Source organism: Rissa tridactyla, chromosome 5 (assembly GCF_028500815.1).
Source record: "Rissa tridactyla isolate bRisTri1 chromosome 5, bRisTri1.patW.cur.20221130, whole genome shotgun sequence".
NCBI classification, from domain to species: Eukaryota; Metazoa; Chordata; class Aves; order Charadriiformes; family Laridae; genus Rissa; species Rissa tridactyla.
Window position 1 is genome coordinate 71,107,758 of NC_071470.1, and position 27,433 is coordinate 71,135,190.

Consider the following 27,433-nt stretch of genomic DNA (forward strand, 5'->3'; position numbering starts at 1 on the left):
TTCAACAGTTTCACTGCCTGTAACACTAAATGCACTATTGGTTGAACACGGCTTTGCCACTTGTTTTAGATCCTGACCCTCTGATTGCGACTGCAAAAGTATCCCACACCCTTGGTTCAACTCTGCGAGAGCATTAATTGTCCCCAAAAATAAAAAGGGAATTTCTTGCATCTTCAGACATCAAAGACAAACCAAGGCAAGAACAGCACTGAAGGGATCTATGAATTACCATCTCCCTTGTTGGTGATCGCCTGTAATAGGTGATCATCAACAAGCTAAATTCTGTCTCTTGCTTGGCTCAGAAGATGCAGAAATGCGCCTTCCTAATACAGAAGGACCTCAAGAACGCCCTTCTGTGCGGGCCCTTATCAGGATAACTAAAGGGTAACACAGTCAGTCCATGACATCTAACATAGACAAAGAAGAGGAGGACCAGTCAAGGGTGGAGAATGTGCAAAATAGTTACACACCCGTTTCCTCCAGCTTTACTGTAAAAAAAAAAACCCAAACCAGCAAACCCAAACCCAGCTGATTTGTAGAGAAGCATTTGTCCTCAGATAGTCTTGATAATAGAGAGCCACTACTAGTTTCAAAAAGCAGGAAAAAAACGCAACAAACCAGAGCTAAAGAAAAGTTGTTGTGACCTGGTGAGGGTTTCATGGGCTGGCTGCCAGCTCTAAGTCAGTCTCTCAACATTTCCCGTGTGCTCTTTAGCAGCTGATATCAAAGTAACTGGATAAGGAGAAAAATAAGTATGTGTGAGGGGAACAAATGAAAAATCAGTGGGATTGAGGTTCAAAAAACAAGACTCCAGTGTAATGAATAACCTGTGTAATCATTACAAAATGACTCCATTTTCAGACACATTTATTTAAGAATAATTTTGCTTTCATCAAGCATAAATCCGGAAGTGGATTATACTGATCTGGATTAAGGGACTTCTTTTCCTCCCCTCCCCCAGAATAAGATTATGCTCTGAGGAATCATCCAGATACAAATATCGCAGTATAAATCCACAACCTACCTTAGTTTTCATATGTAGACCTGTGCTTTGTGGAAGGACAAAATCAGAAGTGATTGCTGTTATAAATGTTTTCAAATTATACTTTAGTGGCTGCATCTTAGTTAATGAACATGGCGATGGGAATAATTTGGAGGCTTGGGGATTTTCCATCAGTTGCCAACTATTGCTTAGTTCAGCAGACTCAGACCAGGGTGTAACCAGAGTGACACCACAGGGAAGGCTACAGCGGCTTTCACCTGGTGCAGAGCAGCACATCAACAGATTTATACTGACATATTTCAGATGCGTCTGCAGACTATCGGGATTATATTTAATGATTTGGTATTTTGTTTCCACGCAGCCCAACTTGGCCATCAGCATAAAGGGAGAGTGGCCCGGGTAGCCAGGGGTGCCCACATTTTTGTTTCTAGATGTTCACCCATGTGTCCAGCTGGAAGGTGGTCTGGGCCAGACTAGCAAGGCCCATGATGGAGGAGACTTTCTTTCCCCCTGCCTCGGTCCTCTTTATTGTCTGTGCCCCTGAAATATTTATTTGATAAGGCTGCGCCGCCTGCTTAACCAATCGCATCTTTCAAACTTATTTATGAGGGATGACAGATGGGGTTACAGTGCAGGGGAAGACTGATACATGATGAGAGCATATTACTGTGCCAAGATAGCATAAAATAATTATTCTTTGATTATTGAGAAGGAAGAGGCCTCTCCCAGCATAGCTAAACACACCCCGTTATCTGCTGCGTCTCCACTGTCATCAGTGCACGAGGAAGGACTGCCAAATCAGGGAAACGTTATTGCTAATTTGCATTGATTCAGCTTATAAAAATGCATCTACTAAAGCTCAGAGGTCATCAAGAATACTTATTTACAAGTCCCTTGGCAGAAATATTTTCTTTTTCATAGCATACCTTTCAGCGGCAGGCAGCACCAGTGAAAGTTTTAAACACTTCATCCCTTTGAGCGTTTAAACCTCTTTCTAATAACTATGTTAGTTCAGATACCACCCAGGCCACTTCCACAGGCTTTCCTGTATGGCTCAATCCAGATCCCCAGCCTTGCCCTTGCTCCAGTGGATCTGGATTTCAGAGTGCATCCAGCAATCCACCCACCCCCACCTCTGCATCCTCTTAGTGAAGCAGATGCTGCTCTCCCACCTCTCTTTAATCTCCAATAGCAGCTGGGCCTGGATAGGAGCTGGAAAAGGGCGATCACCCCACTTATAATGAAAATATACCTTTCTATGGCACCGCAAACAAGGGGTACTGATTTAAAATCCCAAAACAGGGTCAAGCAAGCTCTCCCTCACTGGGGCACGCAAAGCCTTTTGCAGTGCAGCGGGAGGCAGGTGCTTTTGGAGAGGAGTCAGGCTGCCTCTGCAAGGAATGGAAGCCTTTACCTGGCAAAGGAGGGACCCAGGAGAGCGAGTTGCCCGTCCTCGCTATTTCACAGGCCAAGCAGCTGAGCATCAGCCTTGGGGGCAGCGCTGGTTCATCCACGAGGCGCAGCAAGCTGAAAGAAGGTAGCTCCTCCACTTGTCAGTGACCTTAAATTTAAAAGGAGTGAGGCACTGAGCTCAGGAGGAGCAAGAAGATCCTGTGATGGGGGCACAGGATGTCCCTGCAGAGCCATCAGCTCAAGGGATAGACTGGCACTTGCAGCCTGGCCATTGTGGCCTTGCTGGGACACCCCTGCAGCACCATGGGATGGCAAATGTCACCTCCTCCCTGATGAGTGCATCCCAGCCCTCCCACCCACTGGCTTGGACAGGCAATGCTGCGGGTCCATCTTTAAAGGGTGATGCCAGGGGTGTCAGCAGCTCTCCCACCAGCATCTGCTTGGGTGGATGCAGAGGCACATCCACGCCACGGAGGCACCAGGGCCTCTCACAGAGTGACCCCACTCCAGCATTGTTTCTTTTATGTGGTTTCACCCTCACAGGCCTGCCAGAGATGTGATGGGGTGGGGGGAGGTGATGACTTCTGAGGTGGAAAAGCTATCTGCAGCATGTGCCGGCAGAAAGCATCCTGCTGCGCTGCATCAAGCGTGATGAGGTCTGGCAGGGAGTCGCATCTCCTTCCTCTTCTGAAGGAAAGTGCCTCAGAAATATCAGGCTAAAAGCTCTCCCCCCTCCCTTCCTTGCCATTAACAGCAATTTTGTTTAGCTGTTCACCCTAGGTGGACATCTTTTCATGTAACTTAACATACTCACTGCCTGAAAATAAGCTGTAGAAAAGCTGTTTTACTTGCTACGATGACTTCAGGACCGTATGCAGGGGCAGTGTGCCCATTCATACTTTTGTTACTATGGTCCTGACTCCCAGTATAACATGCCTGGGCACTGTACTGGTGATGAGCTCACAGAGGGATGTGATGGGACTGCCAAAGCTGCAGTGAAATACCGCTCCATCCCCGGCACACAAAGCAGACCAGTTACTGGACAAGGTGTCAGTGTCAACACCCTTGTCCTTGCCATTTCCAGCAGTTTGGTTATGTCTGAGCGTCCCTCATCTTCTCCCTTTGACCATGTGAGCAGCAGCCTTTGGTTGAGCCCCTGCATAAGAACTCAGCAAGTGGGAGCAGAGACATTTCCAGAATTAACACAGAAACAGGTAACTTGGCCAGCAAAGCATTCACTATCTAGCAATAGCTGCCAGGCACCAGTGCCCGATCTGCTCACTGTTGATTCATTCCCTTGTCTTCTCCAGATGAGGCATTTCAGCTCCTTTCCTCAGGGTCTCTGTCTACCACATTTGGACTGAGAGCCATTCAGTGGCTCAAGGGACACGTGGCCATCACAAGGTGCTGCTGCAGCATTGCAGCCCCTGCACCGGCACCACATTAGCTTTCAGAGTGATTAGTTTCATCTTATTTATTTTCCAAGGCTACTCGAGGAACTGTTGCCAGATGCTCCTTCAGGCTTGCCCTCAGCCCTTGCAGCACATGGATGTTTCTGGTGTTGGGGTCTTCTCTCCTGCCTCCATCAGCAGCTCTGGCCAAGCTCCCATGTCTAACCACAGCTCAGAGACTGGCCACTCACCCACAGACACCACAATGACACCGCACACCAGTGCTGGAGGAGGACTTTAACTGGATTGGTCTTTGTAAAGCAGAGCTGCCCCCTTGGGCAAGCCCAGCTCCTCCTGACAAGGGGGCTTCCCACCCGCCTGGGCAGCCCCCAGGGCTGGGAGACAGGCACCGTGTCTGCTCTTCCACCATGTCCCAGAGCCTGGCTTCTGGCTGTCCACAGACCATCTGACCCAGAGCCTGACCTCTGGTTGTCCACAGACCATCTCAGACCTTCTCCTACTCCCATGGGAGACCACAGCCACAGTACCACATTGCCTCCAAGGACCAAAGACTTGCTTCATCTTCAGTCCTGTCCAGTTTTTAATTTCTTCCTCATTCTTCTTGCTAGAAGGGACACGCCACCCTCCCAGCCGGACAGTCCCTCTAGCCCTTTGCTACCTAATCACTGTGTTCATCATATATCTTCCTGGTGAGGAAAGCTGTTTCTGCATTACCTCTAACATTTCTTTTTTCTTTAAATATAAAATCCCTACCATAATTTCCTTTTTTATTTTTTAAAGCTCAGCTACATTGTTAAGATCGGGAGCGTACCTGGAATCATGAAACTTCATTGTTAATCAGCCAGTGACTTTGGCTGGGCTGACATTTTCCTGGCTATTTTTAGAGTATGACTCAGACACTGCGCTACGGAGCCTGCAAGATCCCTGTGGGCTGATACCGAAGCCTCATTCAAAGCTGTGCTGAAGCATCACACGAGAGGGGAAGGGAGAGTCAAAGCGGGCAAAGGCTTTTGTTCACCCACCTTTGGGGGGTCTCTTTAGAAAGGCAAGTAAACATGGCAAACAAGGTGTTATGGCAACATAACGGGATATTAGGAACTGGAAGGGAAATCCTCTTACCTGGCTCTCACAGGAACATTTCCATCACAAATTATTGAGCTGGTGGAAACAAAACTGGAGCATTGTGAGTCCCTGCTCCTAGATGCGCAGCTGAAAACCCAGAAGAGAAAAATCTGAGGGTTGGTTTTGTGGTTTTTCCCCCCCCACCCCCCCCTCTCCCCACAGGCAGTCCTACGGGTAACTGAAGCCCCGTCCTCTCCGCCTGTATGAAAGTCCATTGCTCAAGTCTCCCTAGGAGTTGTTGTCATGAAGAGAAGACCCACAGACCCAATTAGTGACTCTGGTAGGGTCCATGGATACAGGAGCTATTGGGGTTGGGTGGGAGGAAAGGCTTTTCTGAACTGCCTTGTTCTCATGCATAACTTTGTTATGCATCGCTTGGGAGAGGGCTGATGGGGTTATCCTTGGAGGGTAGATTTTGCACCTTTTTAAATCCCTGTGTGATCTCTGAGACCTGGCTGTTGAAGCAGCGCATCACCGGAGGAGAAGCTATTCCTGCAAGCTGGGTTTCTCTTAAGGATGATGACACCTGAGCCTCCATTGATCAGCTTTAATGCAAGGCAAAAGTAGTCAAAACTTTCCAAGAATCAAATCCCTGGTTCCTGCAGTCCCTGGGTTTTATTTCTAATTTTTTTTCCCCCTCTTTCTGCTAGCAGAAAGTGTATTTGGTCTGAAGTGCAATGGAAACTCTGGCTGCCTGCCGGAAAGAAACCACCTAAGCAGTTATCTATTGCTTAGCATGAATGCCCTCAAGAACGTATCTGACCTGAGTGCAAGCAGGCAGCGAGCTATCTTTGTACCCAGTCTAGACACGGGTAGCCAGGAAGCTCCATGGGGGCGGTGGGGCCAGGAGCCCACCCCCAGCTCCTGAAGAGCCTGACCCTCTCTGTAGTCTGAAATAGGAAGAAATAAAAGCTATTGTAGGGGCATCCACAATACTAAGGTGCTATAATGCAGGCAGAAACAGTGCTTAGGGAAAGGTCGAGCTGTCTCCTTCCTATTGCCCGTCCCCCAGCTCTCATGCTTGCTCAGCCTGCTTGTATCCGTCATCTGGGTTTGCTGGGCTAGTGATTGCAGCCATGTATTAACTAGGGCTTGAAATTAAGAAAAATGCTTTCAAATGCAGCTCTGTAACACACTGCAATTAAAATTAATCATTTACTTAGTGTCACAGTGCTCCTGATTACCCCCTGATTGCAAATGGGTGTCACCTGTACACATCCAGGTAGCTGCCAAGCCATTGCAGCCATCCTGCTGCTTTGGGGGGTAGAGGCACCGGCAGGAGAGGGGCTGTTAAAAACATTGTCCCTCCTGCTGCCTTCCCAGCCTGCACGGCCACACGAGGCACCTTCCCTGCTCCCTTAGAATCAGAATTGTCTAGGTTGGAAGGGACCTTTCAGATTGAGTCCAACCATCAACGTGACACTGCCAAAACCCATTACTAAACCATGTCTCTAGTGCCTGCTCCCCTGCTTTCTTCAAGGAGCCAGTCTGTTGTTTTTCCCCCCCCTAGCAAAAGCAAGGGTTGCCTTAATTTCTTACTTCATTTCTTGGGCATCTTCCAATCTTATTGCATGTGTGAGATCCCTACCAGTGCTGGACTGGGAGGGAGGGAGCTGACTGAGCCTGCAGCCAGCCCCGACTGGTGGAGCCTTCCTCTAAAGTCAGTGGCGCTACATCGATTTCTTTCCGCCAAGGGCCTGGCACTCAGCCTGCCCGAGGAGATGTTACGAGCAACTCTATATCGAGACATAAAACATTCATAGCACGTGTAACTAGGCACTGCAGAAATAACGCACGGATGGCAGAAAGAATTTCACCTGGGCCCCACCAGCCAACAAGTGAGCAGCAGAAAGCTTTACGCCTAAGGAGCTTGTGTTTTTTTTTGTTTCCACCCTGTAAATATTTTAATTCTAGTTAGTACAACTACAAATGTTACTTGTGGCACCATCGTCTTAAGCGGCAGCAAATCCCACAGATCAATAGGATGTTGCATTATGGTATTTCCTTTCATTGCTTTTAGGTTTCGTGTCTTTCATGCCTTTTATCTCAGGCCAGGAGTAAATAACTACATGATTGTTTTCTGCAATGGTATTTTACACATCCCTTAAGCTTCCTGCACAGGCCGAGTAACACACATTTTGATACCCGTCTTTCATGGGGGTAGAAAGTGCTTTGCATCCTACAAAATTTATGACACTCTGGGTGCTTCTTATGGCAGATATCAGTTTTCCGAGGGCTGACTAAAAGTGCCCAAAGCAGACGCAGGACTGAACAACAGCTAAGATGAACCCCGGTGTGATTTCCAGCATCCCCAAGCAGCTGGGTCGGCAGGCAGCCATGGTAGCTCCCAAAAACAGGCTGCAAGAGGCACAAACCTCCGTATCCAGCGAGCTACTTCCCTTGCTAACGTGCACTGACAATGGGGGTTTTATCTTGTATCCCTGTAGGGGAAACTTCCCCACCATCACGTTGCCCAGGAACCCAGGCTTGTGATGCTCTGAGGGTGCAGGCAAACAGATGGTAAGTGAAGGTGGGTGATAACCATCACTGCAAGATGGTTATCTCAGCTGGGCCTGAATTTCTGTAGGTACAAACTGTAGAGAGATTCCCCATAGCCAAAGAGCAAAGCTTTTTGTGTTTGCATGTGTGTAAATAATAATAAAATCACAAACCAAAAAAACCACCCACCGCATTTCAAGCTCATTCAAATACATCCCAAACACAGAGAACCACCTTGTGATCAGCAAGAACCAGGCCAGGGTTGCGTGAGCACAGCCGACACGGAAAGCTGCTGCTGCAGAAAATAGCTCCTCCCGTGTGACCAGAATAAGAACAGTTGAAAACTTGCGCTAAAAGGATAGAAGGAAAAGAAAAACGCGCTGCAAAAATACATCAAAGTGACCACCGCTGCCTTTTATCGGCAATTTGCTGCCAACTCCTGGCCCAGGATCCCTCAGAGGGACACCGCAGAGCGGACTCCTGCCCTCCCCCTTCACGTACCGCCCAAAACGCTTTCTAGGGATTGCTCCCTGCAAAGGAAAAGGGAGTGGGAAAGGCACTGGGAGGCCTGTACAGCACCTGACATGCCCTGTTGGACTGTTTTGGATGATGCTTGTGTTTATCTGGTTTCCCAGACATGGGCATCATCCGGAGGCCTGACTCAAGGGGAACGTTTTTCCCTTGGGCTGGGACACGGGGAGGAAGATGAATCCTTCCACATGGGGCTTCAAGTATCCCCAAGGGTGGGTGAGCAACTTATTCAGGGCTCAACCCTGACCACCAGCTGGGGCATATTCCCTGCTGAAGCTGTCGCGCACACATCGGTACTGCTGGGGTGTAAAGAAACAAGGAGGCTGTGTCATCCGGCATGCCCAGGACCTGCACGGAGGAGGTGGCTGTCCCCTTCCAGCCTCAGCGGCTGCACGCCCAGCACAGATGCTGAAGCAGCACCAGCAGCAGAGACCAAGGGAGGCCACCTTCACATGCTGTGTCCTGGAGGACCAGCACCTGCTGCGCCCATCAGCGCTGCCACAAAGGGAGAGGGGTGTCCCTGAACCACAGTGGCCGTGTCCCGGGTGATGCTGCTGGGCTCTTTGGTAAGAGCTGTCTGTCACAGCCTCCTTGCTCCATGGTGCGTGGAAAGAGGGGTTTGCCTTCCCCCAGCGCCACAGGGGCTCACTGACACCCAGGGGCTTCCCTCCCTGCCCTGGCAGGGCTGAGGCCACCGGTTGAGCCTCCTGGATTTCATGGCCATTGCTCCCCAGTGCTGAGCTCTGCCTCCACGCTGACTCCAGCCTCTGGGATGGGCTGGGGCTGTGTGGTGGTGCAGACCTTACCCTGGGGCCACACTGCAATGTCAACGGCAGCCAACATTGCTTTAGTTACAAGAGCAGCAAGCCCAAATTTGCTCTTGTTTCAGTTGCAAGTGCAGCGAGCTGGGACAATCTGGCACTTTCCGACGTTGCCTACCGGGGCAGTGAGTCAAGACAATCTGGTACCTTCTTGTCCTGCTGCAAGCACCATGTGCTGGGACAACCAGGCACTCCCTCACCGCCCCTGGAACTCTTGCTGCCAGGGAAGCGCTCCCAAGACCCTTCCTGCCCAAAGCACAAGTCCACTCAGAAAGTTGCCAAGAATATCCGACAAGAATTGTGGCCACAATGGAAAAGTACTGACCAAAGTCAATCATCTTGCAACACTATAAATATCAATCCTATAGTGAGGCCCTTTGGAGCTTTCCGAGATCGCAGCAGGCTGCTATCCCATATTTCACAGTGTGATTCAGACCACCCACCAATAGAAGCTGACGAAGGAATAAGAGGTAGGAGTTTCAGACTGTCCGCTGTCAGAAGATGAACCGAAGAGAATGAGTATCGTTCAATTTCAACCATTGGGTACCAAAATATACTATAATCTGCAGAAAAGGAAACATCTTAATCATATATGAACCTCTATATCTCTTTGTGTGTGTATGTGATCTGATTTAGGAAACTCTGTCCTAAGTCTCACGTGAACCTCACCATTTTAAAGTCTTTAACCAAGTTACTGTGTTGATTATAGCAAATTTTGTTAAATCACTCCCATAATTGGCTGATGATTAAGTATTGTTAAAAATCATACAACCTAATCCTGTCTTAATAAATCTTAAACTGCTGCTACCTTAAAGTTGTGCAGGATCTTAAAATAACATTCGCGCCAGCCCCGGGCCCAGCAGTGCAGCTCTGCTGGAGCACAGGGCAGAAGTCAGGCAGCTTCCTGGGATGCGGCAACTTCTCAACCTGGAGAAGAGAAGGCTCAGGGGACACCTTATAGCCCCTTCCAGTACTTCAAGGGGGCTACAAGAAAGCTGGAGAGGGACTTTTTACAAGGGCATGTAGGCGATAGGACAACAGGTAATGTCTTCAAACTAGAAGAGAGTAGATTTATATTAGATATCGGGAAGAAATTCTTTACTCTGTGGGTGATGAGACACTAGAACAGGCTGCCCAGAGAAGTTGTGGATGCCCCATCCCTGGAAGTGCTCAAGGCCAGGCTGGATGGGGCTTTGAGCAGCCTGGTCTAGTGGGAGGTGTCCCTGCCCAGGGCAGGGGGTTGGAACTAGATGATCTTTAAGGTCCCTTCCAACCCGAACCGTTCTATGATTCTATGAACTTGCAAGTGTGGGTGCTGTAAAGCTACTGCCATTTGGTTACATTTTCTAAGCTCCTTTCCTAATTTTCTTTTCATAACTGTCCCGTGAATGCACACACCCAGAAATGCTCTGGAGTCCCTTCCATACATGAAGCCAAACACCTGCCTGAGTTGAGCATGTGGCTCTGCTGCTGCTCTGGGCTCAACCCACCATCGCCTGGGCAGAAGCACCCGCCCCTAATCCAAACCACCGCCCTGACGGACAATTCTGCAACCTCTTCGCCCTACCCAGTCAGTTCACGTGCAGCAGCATCACCTCTCTGCCATTGGCACATCCTGCCCCCTTCTTTCCTCCTTATTTCTTCTGTTTTGCAAGCTGGACTATGTTAGGAAAGGCACTGCGTAGATCAGATATTTCTGAATATCCCACTCCACTGTAGTTATTTTTAAGAGGCCTTTCTTTAAGGCATAACTCATTTGCAGCTGTTTCCATGCGATAATTTGTTGCCACAGGATAAGCTCAAAGTCAGGTCAACCTGAACTACAGCATTTACATTACATTAATACTTACATTAATATGAGTTACTAAATTACAGCACTAATGGAGAAAAAGCATGCTCAGGAGCATTTCCCCTCCTTCCCTCAAGACTTCTGCAGAATCATAGAATGTGTTGGGTTGGAAGGCACCCTTAAAGGTCATCTAGTCCAACCCCCCTGCAGTAAGCAGGGACACCTTTAACTAGATCAGATTGCTCAGAGCCTCACCAAGCCTTGAATGTCTCCAGGGATGGGAAGTGAGCAGTAAAGGAAATACAAGCATAACCTGAGGAACAGAGGGCTGGATTGCAACCTCACTGAGAGTCAGGAATAAAGCCATCAACACCTGTGGGGCTGTAACTGCAAACTGGGTCTGACCCAGAGGCTCCAGGCTGAAAAATCATGAAAAGGAAGGGAAGTTTAGGTTCCCTTAGGTTCTACTGTTGGGTCTTACATGTGCGGGAGACAAAGGCGCCAGCAGGTCTGCAAGCAGCTCGTAGGTCTGTCTCCTGCTGCCTGCTCCTCCATCAAACTCAAAGTCCTGTCCCATGGGTCTCCCACCAAGATACTGCCCCAGCCTGAGACACTGGTTGTCTCCGGCCACCAGCATCCCTCCATCAGGAAAGTCCCAAATGGCACCTCCCACACAGCCCTGCTGAGCTTGTGCTCTCACAGCTCACACCAGTGGTCCAAGATCATCCATTCCCAGCTCCAACGGTTTCCATTTAAAAAAAAAAAAAAAAAATATCGCAAACACTTCTTCCTTAATACAGACACAACATGCACAACACTGAATCCTCCCTCCAACCAGCTGAACCCCTGAGATCTTTATAAAAAAAAATGAACTATTGTAACATGTTGCTTTCAAAAGTGGCTTTTTCTTTCTTTTTTTTTTTTTTTAAAAAAAAAAAAGGAGGGTCAGCAGTGTCACCTCCTTCTGAAGGGGAGAAAGTGGAAGCAGGGGTGCTGTTTGAGCTTTAAACACTTTAATACAAACTCTCAATCAGGTCCTTGGAATAACTGCAGTTTCTGCAGCCCCTGAGCGGTGTCAGAGGACCACAGCCCTTTGAAAGGGGGTAAACCAAGTTCGTGAGAAGGGAGCAACAAGGATGACCACATTTACAGTAAAGTACTTAAAGCAAAAGAAAAGCATTTGACTCCCTGGCCTGTCAGCAAGCATTCCATAAACAAAAAGGCAGGAGTAATGTCTGTTTCCATCCAAATTAGAAAATAAACAAGATAGATAATATTTCCTAACACCAGTAAGAGTAACTGTATTTAGGAATACTTCTGGAATTACAATCAAGGGCAAGCCAAAGCAAGCTAACACTCTTCTGCTAGAAAGTCAAAAAATCATATTTATACCCCACATGCAGTTTGTATTTAATGTGTCACTCATGTGGCATCAGACTTCATATCTCAGAGATGGTCGAATGCGTTTCTGAAATGCTCCGTTTAACATCTCAGATGCTGGAGGAGCGAGATTCAGCAGTGTGGGTTCGCTCCTTCACTGGCAAAGTTCCATCTCGAGGGAGATGATCTCACCGCTGCGCAAGATTGGCATCTTCAACGCAGGAGAGAGAAACTCTCGCGGTCAGAGCGAAGCTGCTTCACCACTGATGGAGCCTGGCTGCCAATAAAACACGTGTACGGCGCTCAAACAATAACCCCTCCCCCCCAGGACATTAGCTGCTTCTGTGCCCTTTATCTGAGGATGCGCTCAGCCGGTTCACACAACGCTCCAGCAGCGATTTGCCCGAATTAAGCCCACACTACGCAACAATTGTCAGAGGTCCTACAGACCCCAAAATTGAGATGGGTTTGATGTCCTCAGGGCCTTTTAACACCGATCTGCCTGGGAAAAGCGACGTTGTGGCTCTCGCCCCTGCCCACACAGCCCTCCTGCATCGCCCACATGTAGCACGAGCATCGCTCCCGAGGGCATTTAAGGCTGAGCGGACACTTCTGCTGTGGACTTCATCCGCCGGACCACCTCCAGAGGTGGATGTCTCCCTCTTGGGTAGTGGGAGGGTTGGGGGAATTCATCAGGCTTCGCAGAAACGTGAGTGAAACCCACCTGCCCCCTTGCCCCCTACAGCCCTGCTCCGCAGGGGGGGCCGGGGAGGCACAGCTCAGCCTCATGGCCAGCCCAGGGGAGTCCTGCAGCCGAGCAAGACCCCAGCTCAGAGAAACACTTCCTTCTCACCCTGACAAGGAGCCAGCCACCAGGGACCCCCCCACCCCAAGTTATTTTGGGGGAAAAAGGTTTTCCCTTTGAATAAGGGATGCACAACAAACCCAGGCAGAGCAAGGGGTCCTTGGTAGCAATACACCAAGCACACTCACTCATAGAGCACTTTAGACCACAACCTGGGCAAACCACTCCAGCAAGGGAAAACCAGCTTCAAGGAAAAAAAACCCAACACATTTTCCTACCAGTCAAAGCACAGGCGAGTCCTTTCTTCACACCCTGAAGAACAGCTCCCCAGCGTTGCTCTGAGCCCTTTTCTTCCCCTCAAAAGAACACAAAAAAAAGCTTCTAAGGCACAGCAAGTGAAAGGAAACAAAACAAGCAGCACTTCCCCCAGCTCAGGGGGTTTGCTTTATACCACCAGCCCCCCCCCACCCAGGTCTTGCAATTGCCTTCCCTGCTTCCCCCCTCCCGCACACCTGGTTTAGCGGGAATGACCTGGGCTGGGCATTGCAAATGAGTAACCACACGCAGCCAGGGAGCTTTGGCAGCTGCAGGTATTTAGGGCTTCTCTGAGCAAAAGCAAATAGAGAAGTTTTTTTCCCTTGGCACTAACAACCTTTTCAGAGCAGTTTCACAGCTGAAAGTCAGTCAGGGTCAAGTCTCCATAATAAACCCCCCTTCTCTATTGTCCTTTAGTACTATTATTTTAAAAACGCCACCCTAACCAAAACAGCACCGTAAGTATCACACCTTTGTGCGATTCTCCTCAGCCACTCTTAGCTATTTTCTGACTCTCACTCCCAAGCCAGGCTGAAAGCAAAACTCATCTCCTGCCTTCCCAAAGCTCCTCCGGAGCCACCGGCGTGTGAACAACCCCCCCGCTGCTCCCAGGCAGCGCTGCTGGGAGGAGAAAGCATCTCCCCAGCATCTCTCTGCAGGTGAATACACACCAGGGTGGTGGGGGGGTAAAGTAATTCACACCCTGAGGCTGTACCGCCAGCCTGTGTTGTACCTTGCAGGCACGAAACAGCCTGGGTAGGTGAGGACAACAGCCCGAGCTGATGAACGGTACTGAAGCCGACCTGGATTTCATCTGAATTGTGTCCAGTTAAAGGTGTCTGTGTACAAATGGGGGTTTCTCCTGGTTGGGCTGGAATAGGACGTGAGATCTGGCACCCTACAATGGGCATCATGCTTCAGCTTGTGGGTTTTTTTCCCCACCCAAAGCCCTGCAAGTTCAAGTGCATGGTGACTCTGTCATGGTGACCCCAGGCCGGGTGACTCCGGCAATTCGTGCCTACGTCTCTTCCTCCACAGACCAATCCATAGCCAAAGCCATGACAAAATAACCCTTTTAAACGGCGTGGCCGTGTGCACAAACAGCAGCTTGCTTTAAAAAACACTCCTTTAGCTAAAGCGTGGCTGAAACGTGTCCCCTCCTTCACCCGGGGGTTGGGCTCTGGTGGGGGCCGCAGCGCTGGCCTCCAGCCCCACTCCTGCTGCTGAAGTCACCCTCACCAAATGCCCTCGCCGGGCTTCACTTCGTTTTCCCCTCTCCATGAACCGGGGCAGCAGCCCTGCTCCCCTTTGCCGAATCTGCTGGCCACCAGGCCAGACGGATGCGCCAGCGGCCACAAACCCAGTCGCCCTCACACCTTTCCTGGGCTTTCCCGCAAACGCCCCCCGGGGGACCTCTCCAAGTGGCTGTCAAGGGCTAATTGCAGCCTTTTAATTAAGCGACCCTCCGTCCCCGTCCGGCAGGGTGCTGGGCTGCGCCCCAAACCCGCAGGGGCTCGGGGCTTTTAGGGGGACGACCCGCCGCCGCCCCCCCCGCGCTCCCTCACGCCCGCGGAGGAGGGAGGGCGCGTCTCCCCGGCGCGAAGGAAGCCCCCGGGTGCCGGCGCAGGCCCGGCGCGGCCTATGGATTGTCGAGGCGGGGGAGCCTCCTGCTGGAGAGACCCGGCCAGGGGAAGGCAGGGATGGAGCAGCTCCCTCCGCCTTCCCGGCAGGGATAAACGCCCTTCCTCACTCTTTTTTTTTTTTTTTTTTTTTTTTTTTTTTTTTTTTTTGTGGGGGATGTGTGTGTGGGGGGAAACATTTCTACCTCAGCCATACCTCGCCCTCCCTCCCCTCTAACCCTCGTTCCTCTGCCTCCAGAAGCAGAGGCTTGGCAGACAACATGGGATGTCACAAACATCGTGACAGACAGGGGGTGGACTGGCACCCCCGGGCACCCCCGGCCTTCGGGGCTGGGGCGCACCATTTGCACTCTGCGTTGGTACCATCCGAAAGCCCATATGGGGCTGGGAGTGTTTCCCATCGTAGCGCCGGGTGATACCTTGGCTACGTCCCCATCTTCATCCTTCCTTCCTGGTGTCGTGCTCCGGTCGGGAACCCCCACACTGTCCGGTTAAGGAAAGGGCAGCGGGGTCTGGAGAAAGGCAGCGAGAACATGGAGAAGAGAAGGCTCTGGGGAGACCTTATTGCAGCCTTCCAGTACCTGAAGGGGGCTACAGGAAAGATGGAGAGGGACTGAAGGAGTTTAGTGATAGGACAAGGGGTAATGGTTTTAAACTGAACGAGGGGAGACTTAGATTAGATATTAGGAAGAAATTCTTTACTGTGAGGGTGGTGAGATACCAGAACATGTTGCCCAGAGAAGCTGTGGATGCCCCATCCCTGGAGGTGTCCAAGGCCAGGCTGGATGGGGCTTTGAGCAGCCTGGTCTAGTGGGAGGTGTCCCTGCCCATGGCAGGGGGTTGGAACTATATGGTCTTTAAGGTCCCTTCCAACCCAAACCATTCTATGATTCTATGCCAAGGCACAGAGCAGCATCCCACAAACACGACAGTGTGAGTTCGGCCCCTGCAGCTGGGAAGCGTTGACACCACAGGGATGTAACAGACCTCTCCAAAACCAGGAGTGGTGTGGATGGGGGCCACTGCCCTGGCGTTACTCCTTTGTGGGCATCTGGTCTCAGTTGAATCAGACACAGGCTCGTCGGGCTGCTGGTCAGAGCCTGCACAGCTGTCCCAAGCAGGGACTGAGGAACAACTTAATCTGAGCTATGGGCTCTGGCAGATGAGCTCTGGGGCTCTGACAACACATCTAAGGCGTTACCGCTCCCAGATGGCTGCTCTGTCCCTCTGCCAAGAGCTACCATGCTTCCTAGCTGGAGCAGGAGGAGGGACATCTGCCTGGGCTTCAGCCACCATGAGTCACTGCCAGCCTCTCCATGCAAGCCTGCCTTTGCTCTCAGGTGAGAGGATGGACCATAAAGCCAAGCTACTGAGATGTAAATGTCCAGGAGGATGTCCAGAGGAGCGATGTGGCAGCCTGCAGCAGAGGGTAGTCCAGGCACATGAGGGTAGTGACACTTTGCCCGCCTCTGCCACTGTCAGGGCTTGCTGGCAGCTTGTTTGCACGGGGATCAAAAGCTGAGGAACAAGAGTGTTGCAAAACTACACCCTCGCTTACTGAGCACTGATTTCCTATGGCTTACCTATGGTAAATACACCAACCCATTAGCTTTCCTTTGGGCCATGAAGTCCTCTTCTTCCCCCTGGGATCCCACCAGATCTCCCTGTGTTACAGAATGTCTTCTCAGAGTGTTTTTTCCAGAGTGGCTCCCCAAGACCCAGCACAGACCACTGTGTCTCCCCTTCGGGCACCCCACAGCGTGCAGCACAAAGCTTGCTTTCTTTCCTTGCGTGGTTTGGAGATCACAGGACAGAAGTGACCCTGGGTCGTGCAAATCATCGCACAGTGCAAATGGGGAAAAATTCCCTTTGAATCCCGAGTCCTCTCCATTGGCTGTGACAGGTGTGAGGGTCACCTCCTTGAATCACAGGAGTAAATACTATTTGGCTTATTCCTTCTGGAGAAAAAAAAAAAAGCAAAAAACCAGCATAGAGCAGCCCAGCTTTATTTGTGTATTTTGCCCAGAAGTGAATCCCATATACAGCAGAGAGTGACGTAACCCAAGCCCTAAGTATGTGCTTGTATCCTGGAATTAATTGCCTTACGCCCCTCGTTATTTATAGCCCTGCTGCCCTTTCCAGCAGCTCCAGTCTGCGTTCCTTCTGCTGCCTCCCGCCGGATCTGCAGCACGGGCGGCAGCTGTGTTGTGTGTGCAGATCACATTGCAACTGCGCACAGCTGCCTGCCAAGGAAAACCCGCCCCGCTCCCTCGCTCCCCTGCCCCGTTATTAAATGAAGGCAGAGAACAAAGCGGCGGGCGGGGGGGAGCCATGTGGGGAAGAGCGAGACCAGATTCCTTGGCTAGAAATACCTAAAATCTCCCTCTACAAGCAGCCCAGGGTTGGTTGCGGTGCGGAGGGCTTCTGTGCTTGGAGCAGGGCTGGTGGGACAGGGAGCTCCAGGCTGTGCCGCGGGTTGGGAGGGGAAAAATAATTCCCAGTGTTGCTGATAAAACCACGTTAAGTCACATGCGGTTTTCCAGCCCTGAGACACGTTGCTGCCCCTCCATCATGAAGAGCCAGAGCAACGCCCAGCAGGAGGGTGGGCGCACGGGAGCAAGGGGATTTGGGGGAAGCGGGTGTGATCCATCCCACGGCTGCTGCCTTCCTCACCCCTGGGTGGAATCCGAGTTAGAGCCCCAGCCGATTTGGCACCTCGATGCCTCGAACACATTGCTGCGGCTGGGGGAGAGGCATCTGTGCTGGAGGCACCGGCCAGCATGCATGAAATGTGGGCCAGGATGGGGCTGGCCAGGCTCCCACGGTGGGGGGGCTGTGGCTGGGGCCAGGATTTGGCCCTCCTTCAGGGATTCCTGTCTGCCGCCTTCTGCCTCTGCTGGAAAACTTTTCTTTAAGTCTCTTAAATTTCTTTTAGCAGGATTTTCACTGTGCCTCGAAGCTCTTGTAAGCAGCACACCTATGCTGGATGGCGCTACAATCCCTGGGGCTCTCCCATGTCCCCTCGCTCCCAGGGACATGGAGCAATGGCCGATCAAAGAGCAGCCAGATGACCCCTTGAACGGCGGTGCCATTCCTACCGAGGCATGGTGGAGCCGTCTGTCACCTTTTAAAGCTATTTTGACACATCATGCCCAGCGTCTGGGATGAGGCTGCAGCTTTCCCTTAGGGAAAAACTTTTACCTCCCCCCCGCCAGCCGCTGCTTTCTCATCAAAAGAAGCTGAAGGACAGAGGGGACCAGGGCAGTGACAGGCTGGAGCGGTGGCACGGAGGCCAGGCTGCCACTCGGGTCCCTTCCCCCTGTAGCTTCTGCCGCCGGTGACTGCCAAAGTCTGCAGCGTCTAAGCTCAGGATGAAACAATCCGCAAGTTTCACACATCAGGAAATGCCAGTTTCACACAGCCTGTTAGAAAACATGTACGCCACAGTAATCAGATTCGTTTTATTAAAAAACTTGCAATAAAATTCCTTGGAATTCACCATCTTACCTTCGAGAGTTGCAATATTTTACTAGTACATAATAACACAGTCTCACATATTTACATTATAATCCTCTATATAACAAAAATAGCCATGTTGTACTACTGAATAATGCTTCCAAATATTAGCCTCAACATTTTGGTGCTTCCCCCAGCTGAGTCACTGTCCGTGCTCTTTAGCATTTACAGTATATAATGAAGCAAGAAGGAAAAAAAAATTGATAAAAAGTGTGTGCCTCATAATTTCAGGCAAATCCCTTTAGGATGGTAGTTCTCCGACTCCCACATTTTTCAAGAGAGATAAAGTGCATTGGGGGAGAAGATGTATACGTTATAAAATATCAGCAAAGAGTTAAAGTATGTTTGCAATACTGTACAGAAAGTAACGCTAGGAAAAAAAAAAAAAAAGGCTTGCTTCACAAACTGCTACCGCGCTGTTTTGGCAGCAAGTCACAGGTAGTGGGGTGTGGGGGGGAAATAAGCTAACTCCAAGAAAAAGAAGTGCCTGTGCAAATGCCACTGTGTGATTTTGCCATGGTCTTTTGGTAGGTGTTTCACAAACCAAAGCGCAGCTGGCTGGAGAAAGAAATTTCTTTTTTTTTTTTTTAAACGTGGAGATGAAGGGTCGTTTCCCCAGTCAGAGGAAACACAAGATGGTCAGCCTGCAGAAACCCACCGCCTCACCAGCAAAACAGTTTCCGTCAAAAACAGGCTGCCATCCTGAGGGAGCCGCAGCACGGCCAGCGCCGCAGTGCCCGAGTGTGACAACCCTGTCACCCCCCCAGGCAGGGGCAGGGCCGGCGGCCTCCCAGTAAACCCACAGCAGGACTGACCAACTCGGAGAATTTCACTGGGACAGACCATTGTCTCCGAACTGGAAGTTATTTCGGTAGCTTTGCACTGATCCATGTGGTATTTGTTTCGTACGGGATTTTTATTCCCTTTCGAACATCGGCATTTGCTGGTATGGCTCTGCAGCGGCTGAGAAGGGGCCCAGCTGGAAAAAAGCTCTGGAGCCATCATCGAAAACCAGGATACTTCTGCTCTGTTCATGAACTGCCTACAAATGGGATGCCACATTTTTTTCTGTTTGCTTAGAAACTACTCTAAATAAAAATAATTCTCTTTTGGAAATGGATGGAATGTATATTTTGACAAGTACAAAACCATTTTAAATGTTCACTAAATACAAGGAACATCTTGCTATAAAAATAACAGACCCTCCCACCCACTGTCCCCTCTTTACATTTCTAATTATAAAACAGTACAGTCATTTCAGGTTCCTAACATGAAACAAGAAGTTAACGATGGTATTACGCACACAGACAAAACATTTAGATATTCGACATCTGAAATAACTGTATACATTCAGAGCAAACAAGCATCTTGATCTTGCTATTGTTCTTAATGCTACACAGGACTCAAGAATCAAGAAATAAACAAGAAAGGGAAAACGTTATTTCTTTTTTCTTTTTTTTCCTCTCCCTTTTTTTTTCTTTCCATTCACTCCAGAAAGAAATAACTTCCACCGATTCACAATTAAAATAGTTGAGAGAGACAAGATTAATTTCAGATGGAAAATTCATCTGTTGGCTTTACATTCAGAATCCACAACATCTTTCATTCATCTTTCTTCTCTATTTCTCCCTTTGAAATACAGCTCCAGCTCAGAAGGTTGGGGTTTTTTTTTTTGTTTTTTTTTTTTTCTTCCTTGAGAAAGAAGTGCCAAGGAAGGGAAGAGGAATGGAGTGGGTTTCCAGCTCGGCAGGGGAAGCGTGCGGCAGAGGGCAGCCGTCTCCCTCGCTCGCCGTCCCAGCCCGCCGCTGCCATCTGCTACGCAAACAAATCCAGGCTAAAAAGTCCATCTGGCGTTCCTCTTTCAACTGCGAAACTATCAATTAGTTCAGGTAACAGCTTGGTAAAATAAAAGCAGCGCTTGTGTTGGATCAATTGTCCCTGTTTAAAAAGTCAGCTAAAACAGCACCTCCACCCTCATTTTCCCTCGCCTCTAAAATATTTCGCGACACTGTTTTTCCCCGCTTGCGTTAACCAAGCCCATTCATTTCTGACATGCCGGTTGCCCCATATACGCTCACACGTTCTGCATCTATATTTGGCTTCAAATTGGAAGAGGGGAGATTTAGATCAGATATCAAGAAGAAATTTTTCACTGTGAGGGTGGTGAGACACTGGCACAGGCTGCCCAGGGAAGCTGTGGATGCCCCATCCCTGGAGGTGTCCAAGGCCAGGCTGGATGGGGCTTTGAGCAGCCTGGTCTAGTGGGAGGTGTCCCTGCCCAGGGCAGGGGGTTGGAACTAGGTGATCTTTAAGGCCCCTTCCAACCCAAACCATTCTATGATTCTATAAAACAAATCAGTCAATGCTCGGTGCTCTTCAACGAGGCAGCAGTCCTGGTCAGCACTGGATATGAAGCAGCTCGGCTGCCCTAAATCTGCCAAACCCCCATGGCCTATCTTTCATTAAGCCCTTAAGCCGAACTTTGGCTGGCTCCCTTCCCGCGTGCTGACACAGAGCAGTCCAACCTGCTACAAGAGACACAGGCAGCACGAGATGCAAGAGAGAAGCGGCGCAGCGTTAGATCCCATGATCCCCTTCCCCTGCAGCAAAAGCTCACGCAAGAGCAAACATTTGTGAGAGGGGCTGGGGAGGAACTGGCTGAGTTTCTCCTCCTCTTGACTCCTGCAAAATGGATGCATCCCAACAGCAAACCAAGCCCTCCCTCTTCTGTTTAGAGACTCGGCTTGTCCTGGCCCCTATTCCTAGCAGACCGGTAACTTTGGCCGTGCAACAGGGATCTACAAGAACAACAAATGGTTAAAAAAGTCCATTATTTCTAACAAACAGAAATCAATAAATGACTGTTGGTTTCCTTGGTTTGCACAGCCTGTAAATTCCTATTCCTGGCTTATTTCAAACTATATGCTTAGTCATGAGCTTTCCTACAGACAGAGACCATGAAGGAACGAGCCTCTTGTAAACAAAGCCTGGGAGATTCCCAGCTGCCTGGGCTGAAAGGCATTTCCCGCTGTTAGGCATAGCCTCTATCCTCATTTCAGCACAGACCAATTGTCACAGCAAGGACCCGCAGTCCAGAGATTTCCCTATAAAGACTTGTGCCCCGATCTTTGCCTTTTAACCACAGAATCCGCTCAAAGGGCTGGGGCATATATTCAAAGGGAAAAAGTTTGCAAGGCAAAAGTCTGCAAAATCTATACGACAACCGCATTCCAGGTTTAACAAGAATGGCAAATAAAACAGACTTCATGGAAAATCTGTAACTGTTGTTAAGCGATCTGCAGATACCTGCCAGGGCAACCCGTCCATATGCAAAGGTCTTCTGAGTTAGACGTTTTTCAAATTGGACAAGCATTTCTTTTTATTTAGCAGGGGGGGAAAGAAGGTGGGTTAACAGGTTTGACAACAAAACCTTTGGATCACAAAATGCATATTCTTTGAGAAAGATTAAATTCAAGAGCCGGATCCGTCTCTGGTGCTTGGGTTCATTTTGTTAACGAAGTAAGAATGTATCCCAAACGAGTCATTCAGCAAGAGACGAAGTACTGTCCTCCTTGCAATGACTTCCTCTGGACCTGATCCAGGGGTCATTAAAGCGGTGAGATCCGAGGGACCTCTTATCATCATATGTGATTTCAATAATTTTTTTTTTTTTCAAATTGCCTCTACAAAGCCTTTTTCTTTAGTGCCACAATCTCCCTCCTATAAAAAGTCTAAAATTGGCAGCTGCTTCCGTTTCCACTACAATACAGTTTCCATAGTCATATCAATGTACTTTTATATGCATACATGGCAATTTAATTCTATGGAATGCTTAAAGAATTAACTGCAGTGCTATGATTGTCCTGATCCTGGGTTTGAGGCTCTAAAGCAGTCATAAAATAAAAAAAAACAACACCAAATCCTCAGCGAGTGACAGATCTTTATCCCCACCAGAAAGGGTCAGCTGTGGGGAAGGGATGGAGAGGTGGTGCCTTGCACACCTGCATGCAAACATCAGGTCGTTTGCAAGTGCAAAATTCTGCCCATGTAACTTTTTACATGTCCTACCTATTGAACAGACCGTTGGGAAGGCAGTTTAGTGAAACCCATGAAAATCAAAGGACACTGAGAGTGCAGTCTCCGTCCATCCAAGTTTCACCCTGCAACCCAGCCTGAGCGAAGATGAGCGAATGCTTCTCTCACCGACTACTTGCTCATGGAAAAGAAAAGAGCCTCAGATGACAGGAGAGGAGGAGTTTGGAGAGACACAAGATCAACTTAGTGACAAGAGCATCTTTCTCAGAGAGCTGCACCGTCCCTGGCCCACCGGCCCTGTGCAGGAGGTGCCCCTCTGCCCCACCACCAGCACCGTGGGTGGGCAATCACAGCGTGTCCGCAGAATTATGTGCATGAGCACTTACTTGTTCGTCAGAGGGCACCAGAGGATTTTGGTTTTTTCCTGGCTGTATGCTAAAGGCTGCTTTCCCTTCTGAACAGGCAGTGTGCTGTGTCCCCAGCATCTGAATCCCACATATTTAATGCCGGAGCCCAAGCTCAGAGGGCAGCGGTACCGAGGACTCGCACCATGCTCAGGATGGGATTGATGTTGCCCAAAGCTGCAAATTGGGAAGTTTAATTTTACCCTGTGGGGAATCTCAGTGGAGAGACTTATGTAAGCAAAAACGTGCATGGGCACGCAGATCTGCAGAATTAAGGCTTTCATACATGTTACAAACATACATCTAGGGGTCTTAATATTTATGAAGCACCTCAAATTCCCAAGGCATTTCACAGGTTATATATACGAAGAACATTGTCAGCCAGGTCCTGCTTTAGGAAAACATTTCCATTTGACACAGGGGCTTAATTATGCTCATAGAAGACTTGTTGAAAATAACCTGATTTTGGTACAAGTCCAAAGTGCTTTGCTGAAGAAGGACGGAATAAAACATTTACTTAAGTGCTTTCCCAGGTTCTGGCTTCAGTGATGTGTAACCTGGCTTTGCACTCATTATCGCTTAACAGTGCTCAGAGCTGTAGAACACCTGAGGACAGGGACGGAAAAACATCTTTCCTGAGCGAAACTGCAGGTAGAACTGGGTAAACAAAAGCAGACAGACTCCTGACCCAGATTTGCCAGGAGGCCTCTTTTGAGAGACCGCAGTATGGTGATACGTAAAACCGTCTCAGCCAGCCTAGCACCCCGCCTCTGCCAGTGGCCACCTGTGGACCCCGAGGGACCACATCTGCTATGCGATACGTCAGAAAAGAGCATGCACAGTGCGAAATCCTTCACTAACTCCTAGAAATACAGGCAGGGTTTCCACCTATGTGATGCCCCTCTGAGCACAGCTCCCATTAATGATTTTGCTGGGCGTTTCACCTCCTCCCTTGCTTTTCCGCGGACCTCGCTTGCACTGCTGTGCTGTGGGTGACTCCGCTATGGCAACAGATAATTGGTCAATCTATCCATTGAGATTAACTTATTTAAGTTTGTGAAATGAAATGAAGGCTTCGCGACAGCTCCTCCGAAACCCCAAACAGTTTGGCCAGGAGTTTTTTGTCTGTGTGTGCTGGGCCGCAGTGGACGGATGTTAAAGCATCACTGACAACTTGGACATCGTGTTCGTGATGTTCCTGTGACATGTAGCACCCAGGCTCCAGCGCTGGAGAAGAAATTGTACCGGTGTGTGTACTTTCCATAGAGAGACCTGACTGTGTATAACCAGCTTCACTCTTTCCCCTGCAGTCATTTGAGATTAAATTCATTCCCGTGTTGAAGGGACAGTATTTGGTGTAAACATCACTTAAATCCCACTTCAGCATTATTTCCAGAGCTTAGGTGGAGCTGGTGCGGTACCTTGTGCAAACTCTCTTGTGTAGGGGTGAATTTCAGCATCGGTTCCCTTGACGTTGTGGGCCTTTCCCATAGCAGCAAGGAATAGAGAAAACATTAAAGAATAAGGAAAAAATAATTACAGAACCACAAATATTGGCAAGACTGACCTAGCTGTGCCCTCTGGAAAAATCTCTAACTTTCTTTTTAAACCAAGCAGATTTCCAGCTGCCTGTATCTCTTTAATTAAAAAGAGATATCCTTTCAAATGGCTTATAAAAATGTAACGGCACATTTCCAGATCGTGGTTTTGAAGGATGATTACGCTGTGCTCCTTTGCCTCAAAGTTACCCTGCAATTCAGAACATCCCTAAGAACATAAAAAAAAATAAGCTATAAAATGAACTGAGTTCTAACTGGACCAAAAAGCATGGAATATAATTTTTCCTTCTTCCTGTACTAAAGAAGCAAGTTGGCCAAAATTTTAGGGATAGTTCTAAACACATTTGTTCCTGAATAAGGTCTGACAAACCCAATTTTGGCTGGAAGCTGGTTTCCGCATCTAACGAGTAAATCCACAAGGAGATCAAATGCAGCAAGAACCCTAATAGTTGCATTTTGAGATGCTGCCATGACACCATCAAGTCAAAATGTTTGACCTCTCCATGAAATTTCGATGTAAGATGAATTGTTGATTCTATGGACTTACTCAGGAGGCAGTAATGTGATTCAAATCATCTGACTGTCAACGGAAACCATTTACTCTTGTATAACAGTAAGCTAAAAATGCCTCTCCACAGTTGAGTATTTTGACTGAAGAACGAAATCATACAGTGAACAAGTAACGATAACCTTTTCCCTGGAAAGCAGAGCTCAGGCTGAACTAAATAATCATCACAGGTCATTATTATTTAAGTGTTCCAATTTATGTTAGTTCTGTTTATTTTCAAATTCCCTCCCCTCTATCCAAAATATTTTGGTACATATACCTATATACAAATCGCAAGTATGCCATTATGCTTGCGACAATGTTGACAGGGATTCTGGAGGCCGAGGAACGACCTGAACTCTTGTGTTGGATAACAAGCGGGCAAAAAGTACCATCAAAACATAAGAAGTGAAATGCACTAAGAAGAAAACCCCAAACAAACCAGAAGTAAACATTCCAACCAGCTGCCTCCTGCTTCATTAGCAATTTCTGACACTGATCTCAGCATCGCCAGACCCTTTCTGAGAATATTCTCATCATTCGTGTACTGCACAGCTGTCAACAAGCAGCCTCTGGAAACCTCTCAGACACTCCTTTAGCCTACCGGTCAGATTTCGGTCTGTAAAATTAAGAAAAGACATGATGTTACACTAGATCTTCTTTTTCAGCTACTGAATGGTGACTTGAAGGAAGGCCATTAATGTACTGACAACTGCTAATAGCATAAAATATAGCAAAGGACTACAAGGACGGAGTGAAGCTTTAAGCTTTTCTTTCTCTCTTTCACACTGTACAATACTCGTCTATAGCAGAGCTCTAAGTAAAAGCCAACATAATGAAGTTTTAACCCAAATCTCAGCAATCTCTGTTAATTCATAGCTCTTTTACAAATAAAGGCCTTCAGAATGCACCATTTCCAAGGCTCCCACTTAATGGGAGCAGGCTTCACATTAATGCAGGGTGCTGGTGCACCGTCCTTCTGAAGCCACGTGTACTTCACGCAGAAACAACAAGGCAATGATAAATCCTGGAGTCAGATCATGAAGTGACCAGTGAACGGGAATTCAGATTTCTGGATTGAACTCTTGAAAAAGCTGGGGTCAGTCAACAAAAACAGAGCGTCCATCCATTACAAACTATAAACAAACAAACAAACAAACATAACAAACATACGTCTTTTCAAAAAAAAGAAACAAACCCCCAATCAAACAAGTGTAGAAAACACTCAAGCTGTCATTTCAGTTGCGTATTTACGAGCCACTGAAGAGTTACATGACTGCTCTCAAGCACGTGGGTAAACTGGAAGCGTTCATCTCCCATGTGAACAAAATGAACGTATGTAGATGATGAAACCGCATCCAGGCAGACACAACTGTTGCTATTGCTTTTCGTGACCATCTCAGAATGGAGTGTGCAGGAGTGACAGTGCTCTGGAGGCATGTGCATGACTGGTCCAAATCCTAGAAAGCTGACTCGGTCCCTCCCTGTGACCCTCCCCTGTAGTTTAGTGTTGGATCTCTGTTTGTTTTTCAAGACTTCACCTCTTCGCAGTCTTGATCAGTGGAAAGCTCCACATCGGACAGTCCAACCTCCATTGCCATAATCAATGAAATATCTGAATCACTGCTGACTGCTGGCTCCTGTTCATCTGTGAGGGTAGAAAAGACAGGAAAAGGGCATTATGGTCACATCTTGATGTCAACGTATCACTATTTTATAGTTCTGCAGATGAAAGGTTTCTCCACCACTGAGGTAGTGCTTAGGTTCTGAACTTTGCTCTTACTCAATATCCGTCTAAAGTATTTAAAAAATATCAGAAAGTTCAAGCCATTATTAGCGAGAAACATGATGGCAAGGAGCCTGGATGGGTAACACTTTCTTCCCCTCCTAATCCTCACGGGGCTCTCCATCCAGGCTCTTTCATCTCCACAACCTTCCTCATGTTGCCTGAGCACTTTCCTCCCCATTCCCTCAACATGGCATCATCATACTCTCCCCACAAAGGCAGCAACTTAAGGACAAAGTCACAGGCACCTGGTGGAAAACAGGAAAACATTTCCACCAGGAAAACATTTCTAATGGGAAAAAAATCTGCCCAAACTCTCATTAGGTGACAGAATCTCTGTTAGCAGAGACTTTTAAGAGCGCACTAGTAGGCTAATGTCTGGAAGGAGCAACAGGGTGTTGTTAGTTCTGCCCCAGGACTCAGGACCAGGCTACCTGCCCCCTCAGGTGCCTTCTCTCGTCCTTTTCCAGTCTCTTTTCTATTCACCCTTTTCTCTGATTTGAAGATACCTTGCAGGTTCTTGATCCAGGCCAAAGGGATCCACCTTAATCCACCATGATCCCAAATACAGTAAGAGTCAGATTATTGACTTTTGCCAAACTACAAGCGTAGGAGTAACAACTTGTTTTTGTTTTGATCCCACAGCCCTTACTACGTGTGTATTTAGTAGCAGATAAAGTCAACAGATTTTAAAGGACTAAAAGCTAATTTTCTTTCAAGAACAATCAGGAGAAACAAAGCACAGTGGATCTCTGGGGAGATTTTCAAAGGCACAAAAATCCCATAGGTGCCTGAGTCCCTGAGAGAAAAAGTTGATGGTTCATATTTTCAAGTGGCTTAATTACAATGACGATAT

General features: G+C 48.5%; 1 protein-coding gene across 12 annotated transcripts in view; it reads right to left on the bottom strand.

The window, feature by feature from the left end:
* Positions 1 to 18,167: 18,167 nt before the first annotated feature.
* Positions 18,168 to 27,433, bottom strand: part of RNF150 (ring finger protein 150) — a 156,148-nt gene continuing 146,882 nt past the window's right edge. For all 12 annotated transcript variants that reach the window (XM_054201964.1, XM_054201965.1, XM_054201962.1 and 9 more), the window contains one exon: positions 18,168 to 26,439. In XM_054201964.1, the coding sequence (XP_054057939.1) occupies positions 26,321 to 26,439 (119 nt within the window). In that variant the 3' untranslated portion in view covers positions 18,168 to 26,320. The remainder of the gene's footprint in view (positions 26,440 to 27,433) is intronic.